The sequence below is a fragment of the Epinephelus moara genome, chromosome 24, assembly GCF_006386435.1.
Source record: "Epinephelus moara isolate mb chromosome 24, YSFRI_EMoa_1.0, whole genome shotgun sequence".
Lineage (NCBI taxonomy): Eukaryota > Metazoa > Chordata > Actinopteri > Perciformes > Serranidae > Epinephelus > Epinephelus moara.
In genome coordinates this window covers 33,645,747-33,651,315 of record NC_065529.1, presented here as the reverse complement: position 1 = coordinate 33,651,315, position 5,569 = coordinate 33,645,747, and the positions used below count along the sequence as shown (strand labels likewise).

Below are 5,569 nucleotides of genomic sequence, written 5' to 3'. Positions count from 1 at the left end.
TTGTCTTTCCTCTCCCCCTTTCTCAATTACCTCCAGTTTGCTCCATTTTCTACATTTAAAAGAATGGTTCACACAAAAACAAACATTACATGACACAAACAATTGCACATTTTTTTGTTTTATTGCAAATTTAGGATTACAATGAGAGATAAAATAAACGATATGGTAAAATACATGTATTTGATGCCATTGATGATAAAAGCCATGCATATTATTCTACAATTAACAATTTATATGACTGCAATGAGAAAATAACAGTGGATATGTTGGCATTTTACAGTACAAGCCATTACAGTACAACTGTGTATATATATTACAGCGTTATATAAAAATAGTAAATCAGGGTAAAACAACTTGTGGTAATTCTACCACATATTCCCATATTGATAGAAAAAGGTCAGCTTAGAAAGTATAGCCGGGTCCTACTTACTTTATCTAAATACACATACACACAAGCCATGGGTTATAAAAAAGTAAGAAAGATTATGAATTCTCTCCCAAAAACATCATTCTCTCATACTCACACTGCACTGGGCACTTTCAAACTTTTCCTGAGCTCCTAAACTCTCCACAAATTGGGGCAAATAATCTCTGCTAGCCAAATTGCAGCCCTTAACGTAGGAGTTACAATTATTGCAAAATGGTGGGAACAGATGACAATGAAATGCACTCTCTGAATTAAGTTCCTTTCTGTCCAACATACAAGTCATCAAATGCTCATAACTGTTATTTCTTCCACCTCATTTGGTGGAAGTTATGTTAGGCATTCTTTAAAATGACAAACATGCATCAAAACCGCGCTATCATTTGCACTTAGAGCTGTCTGTTCTTCCTTTTCCTTTATACATGCTGAGTCTTTTTATTTGCCGCATTGCTGTTGCAGCCCCTTCTCTCTGAGCCCTCTCTTGTCTTGACTTTCATCACTTTCCTATTTCTTGCCATTTTAAGCTCTGTATTTTCCAAAAAATCCTCTTGCTTATAAAATATATCTTTGGTTTCCATCCTTTCCTGATTTAAGAGGCATTTCATGACCACCGTATTACACCTTTCCCCACCACTGCTTATTCCAATTCTGTAGGACCTGTCATGTCATCTTTTATTCCTGTCTTCCATCCTGTCTCATTTTTCCTCATTTCCTGGTGTTGACTAGTCTCTCTATCAAGGCTCTACGTGTCCTCTGTACCTCCTCTCCCAGCCTTTCAATCTCCGCTTTCAAGCGCTCGTTCTGCTCCGTCAGCTCCTGTACTTTCCTCTCGTTCTCCTGCTCTCGTTCTTTGCGACTCTTTTTGGCAGATGAGTAGGATGAGGATGTGTGCTGCGTGGAGGAGGCGATTGAGGACAAGGCACCGTTGGCCCTCTCGCTGGTGGTCCTCTTACGTTTTCCCAGCCGGGAGGACGGGTAGACGGAGGGAGAAGAGACAGGTGAGGAGGGAGAGGAACAATTCTGAGATGGCGACTGGGAGGCCGAGGAGGAGCAGGATGGAGAATCGGGGACACAGGGCAGTTCCTCCTCGCTGGCAGAGGGAGATGCAGGATGGACATTATTAGATTGATGGTGTTGATGGTGGTGGTAATAATAGCCGCCGCTGATCACCGCTCCGCTCGGATCCACCATTCCCACTCCTCCTTCACTCAGCAACTCGAAAAACTCCGGAGGCAGCAGATCACTGCCGCCTCCTGTCGAGCTGTCTCCACTTCTGCCGCTCTCAGCCTCCGCCCGCCGCTCTTCTGCAACAGCTGGACTCATGCAGGAGGAGGAGGAAGAGGAGGATGATGATGAGGTGTGATGAAGAGGCTGGGTGTTGTGGATCTCCTCTGTTGCCCTCTGGACACCTTCGCCCCACGTCTGGCCTCCGTCCGTCAGCCACGTCAGAGAACAACTCTCCAGAACATCCAGAAACTCCGGCTCTTTCTACAAACATAAAACGGAAATGTCGGCGCATCCAAAAACAAGTCAAATATCACAATATAAGTTCATTTCAAATCACAAAGTATGTGAAAATATTTTTTTCACAAAATGGTAAATATACCTAAAAAAGAAAAATATTAACGAAAATACAATGGACGAAAAACACTAGCCATTTCCTTCGTCAAGCTACTGACCTCGGTGCATGTGGGGGCACGTGCCAGTTTTGCCCCTCCCGTGTCAGAGCCCAGAATATCCTGCAGGTCCTCATACCACGCCTCCAACTCTGCACCACACAACGGCCCCACGCCAGGGGGGTACGGCGGGGGCAGGTGTAGCCACTCGGCAGTCATCTCGCCAGTCAGTCGCAACACACAGGTACTCGGCCACACGGTTCACACTGGACCTGAGGGAGGAGTGGCCAGACACAGGAGGGTTGGGAAAATGGGAGGGATAAGGGAAAGAGCGCAGCACGTTAGATGAATGACACGTCACAGAGACTCCGCCTCATTCGTTTTTAACTGTTCTGCAAGTAGTTGAGTTAGAGATTGTGGGCATGCAGTGATAAAAGATGGCGTGTATCATTACTGAACACCACAACATGACCTTATCAATATAATTATTTACACCATAATAAACAAAAACTAGACCAAAGTAAAAAATATTGTGTTCAACTTATTGTGAAATGGAATAACAGTGACACTAAGTGAGGAAATGACTGTACTGCACTAAAATTGTTGGAAAAAAGGGAATTTGAAGAACTAAAATATGTATAAAGAAATTTGTTAACCGATACAAAGTTATTGTAAAAAATAAACAAATTGATTTAATAAAATTCACAAACATGCAACACTCATAAAGTCAAGTATAAGAATTTACCTTTAGAAAGTCTCTGTTAATCAAGTCTGCCAATTTGTTGGTGATAACTTGTCCCAACAATTCTGAAAGATAAAAATATTTTATAGGTTAGTCTTTGGAAAATATGAAAAATTTGCTGAGATTTCAGAATCAAAGTGATGATTTGCACAAAGACAGAGCAAGCTTGATCAAGTAATAAAATGTGCTTTAAATTAAACAATAATTGCTGCTTTGAACAAAAATGAAATTAAATAAATTGTTAAAATGATCAACAAGGATGGAGGAAGATAAAATTCCTGTCACTTATTCCTTGTAAACAAAGACCAAAATGTTCTCTACTGCGCCCCCTGCTTTCTACGTCCCTCAGAACACGTTGGGATCGATAAACAAGTGGTTAAAAACGATGAGTAAATGCTTTATATTGATCTCTCCAGGTCTGACAGTCAGGTCTGCTGCTTTTATTAATTACTTTAAGCTGTGCAAAACAAAAATTACCACATAAAATCCACCAAAATTGCTTTAATTATTGTAGACAAAGCCTATAGCTGAATATTGTATAAAATAAACACGGATTTCTGCTTTTCTTATTTGATGTGCAAGTACAAAAAAAATAATAAAACAATATTCTTACATAGATGTAGCGTTGGCAGTGATGAAATGAAAAATAAAGAAATCCTCTTTAATTTGATGTCAAATGTCACACTTCCTGTGTCAGCGCAGGCTTTTAAACTTTAGTTTGATAAATAAAGGGTGTCAATTATTATTTTCTTGTCAGTTATTACATATTTCAATTTTTTAGAATTTGTTTTTTTAGTTGGGCTACATGTCCACTGTAAGCCAAGACAATTACGTCATGGAAATGTAAGTCCTGCAGGAGGAATGGGCGAAACAAAAGGAAACGTACACAGACACAGAAAAACAGTGGGTTGGAAAAATGACTTAATACTATAAACATATATTCATTCAGTAATAAATGTTAACAATAAACCGGTTTGTTTAAAGTGTGAAAAACAAATGTAGCTGTCAAAAATAAAAGCCGATCCGTTTCGAGTCAACAGCCCCACCAATTACTGTCAGACGTCACACGGAGTAGGCTAATGTCTCTTATTTTACTCAAATGAAACGACACTTTACAAAATCGAAAGTATAAGATGTCGCAGCTACAAAATACACAAAATAACTCTAAAACGTTTGCTGCGCTCAGCGGTTAAAACCCTTTACAAAAACTTAGTAGCTGTAACGTTAAGTCCGTACGAGCTTCCCAACTTGTCAGACAGGAGCAGACAACACATAAAAACAACTCCATGTAAATTGTGATGGATTAAGACAACTGTTACTCTAAAAATGGCACCGGGATATCTGCCAAAAACATTCTTTTTTTCCCTTTCCAGTCACACCAGACCACTTCAAGTTAAGTAGCCGTTACTCCCAGAAAAGACGGGAAAACATCGACTAACCAACGGACAAAACTACCGACAAGAATCGCCACTTACCCTTTTTCTTTTATTCGCTCGCCTTCTCGACTGTCTTGAACTCGAATGTGGATATTTTAGTAAAAATTGGTGATAGCTCATGTTAACCATTGTTCAGTCTGGACGGCTGAATGTGATTTTTCGGAAACTCCCGGCGGTGTTTATATTGAGGGAGAGGCCAACCGAACTATGCATGGGAAGGTAGTTCCATCACAACCTAGCCGGAGCGACGCGAACTGGCGTTCTGAGCGTCCAATCAGGAGAGCGGAGTTAAGATCTTTTCCTTAACGACATCCAATAGGGTGGCGCGAAAACAGCACCTGGGCAGGGTTTGGTGTCGTGTTAGCTGCTGCTTCCCTCTCCAGCCTGTATAGTTTGTACGAGCAGCAATTGTGATGCAGTCATAAGACGGCCAGGACGAATTTGGGGCGTATGGGAGTCACATGAAAGGAATGATGCAATGCTTGGCAACCAATTTCTAGCTGGGGATAACACCAGCAGAATCAGAACATGTTTTATTAAACAGTGTTGGCTCTAACTAAAATCTAAAAATATACATATATGCATGGATATCTAATGTCGAAGAATTGTTTGTTTCCGGAACAAAAGCTGAATCGATTTTTCTCACGAATTGTTTTATCGTAGTAAAGAAAAAATGTCTCCATTTAGCGCTTTCTTGTTGTTTATTTTATTCATTGTGTTGTAAACCGATTGTTTTCACTTGACTTTTGATCACAGGTGCTTGTCTTAAGTTTGTCGCTGACACTGACATTACGCACGCCCCCCTTTATTCCATGATCCACGAGGGAAAAATAATAACCAGTCCGCCCTTTTAAAACGACACGTTTCTACCGGACCAGTGTGATCCTGGGAGACGCGTGTTGTTTTATTTGTGAGATGTGTCCTAAAATGCCGCAGACCAGACTTTAAGCACACACGTGGTGTCATATTCTCATTCATTTCATACCGCGCGCTCTGCTGCAGCTCCGCGAGATATCAAAACACACGCCCGGCTGGTGGAGCGTCTGTGGCGCGAGCTGAGCGGTGCTGGGTGTGATCCAAACAGCACACTGTCCCCCCAGTTAGTGTCTGCTTATATTTTCAGCTGTTAGTGATGAAACTGAGCTGCATTCTTTATTAGTCCGTGATAAAAACTTTTATTACATGTTTTTGTCCCTGATGGGTGTGTTATCATTTTTATTTGATCGATTATTACTGATTTATTTGGCTATTTTTACCATAAATCACTATAATAAAATGTTGAATTTTGCAAGATTAACACAGGCTGACACATCACTCCAAAAGAATAATATTATAGCCATGTTATGACAGA

The 5,569-nt window shown here is 40.7% G+C and overlaps 1 protein-coding gene across 1 annotated transcript; it reads right to left on the bottom strand.

The window, feature by feature from the left end:
- Positions 1-102: 102 nt before the first annotated feature.
- ddit3 (DNA-damage-inducible transcript 3) lies at positions 103-4,418 on the bottom strand. The gene is made up of 4 exons (XM_050037452.1): positions 4,258-4,418; positions 2,786-2,847; positions 2,104-2,312; positions 103-1,912 (listed from the first exon to the last, which is right to left on the bottom strand). Exons 3-4 carry the CDS (start codon positions 2,257-2,259, stop codon positions 1,130-1,132), a joined length of 939 nt encoding a protein of 312 aa, XP_049893409.1. The 5' UTR covers positions 2,260-2,312; positions 2,786-2,847; positions 4,258-4,418; the 3' UTR covers positions 103-1,129.
- Positions 4,419-5,569: the final 1,151 nt, after the last annotated feature.

Excerpts from the sequence above, each read along its gene's own strand:
- ddit3 (XM_050037452.1), bottom strand. The coding sequence starts at position 2,259 with ATGACTGCCGAGTGGCTACACCTGCCCCCGCCGTACCCCCCTGGCGTG. Across the intron at positions 1,913-2,103 it reads GTGCCCCCACATGCACCGAG|AAAGAGCCGGAGTTTCTGGA; the intron begins GTCAGTAGCTTG and ends TTATGTTTGTAG.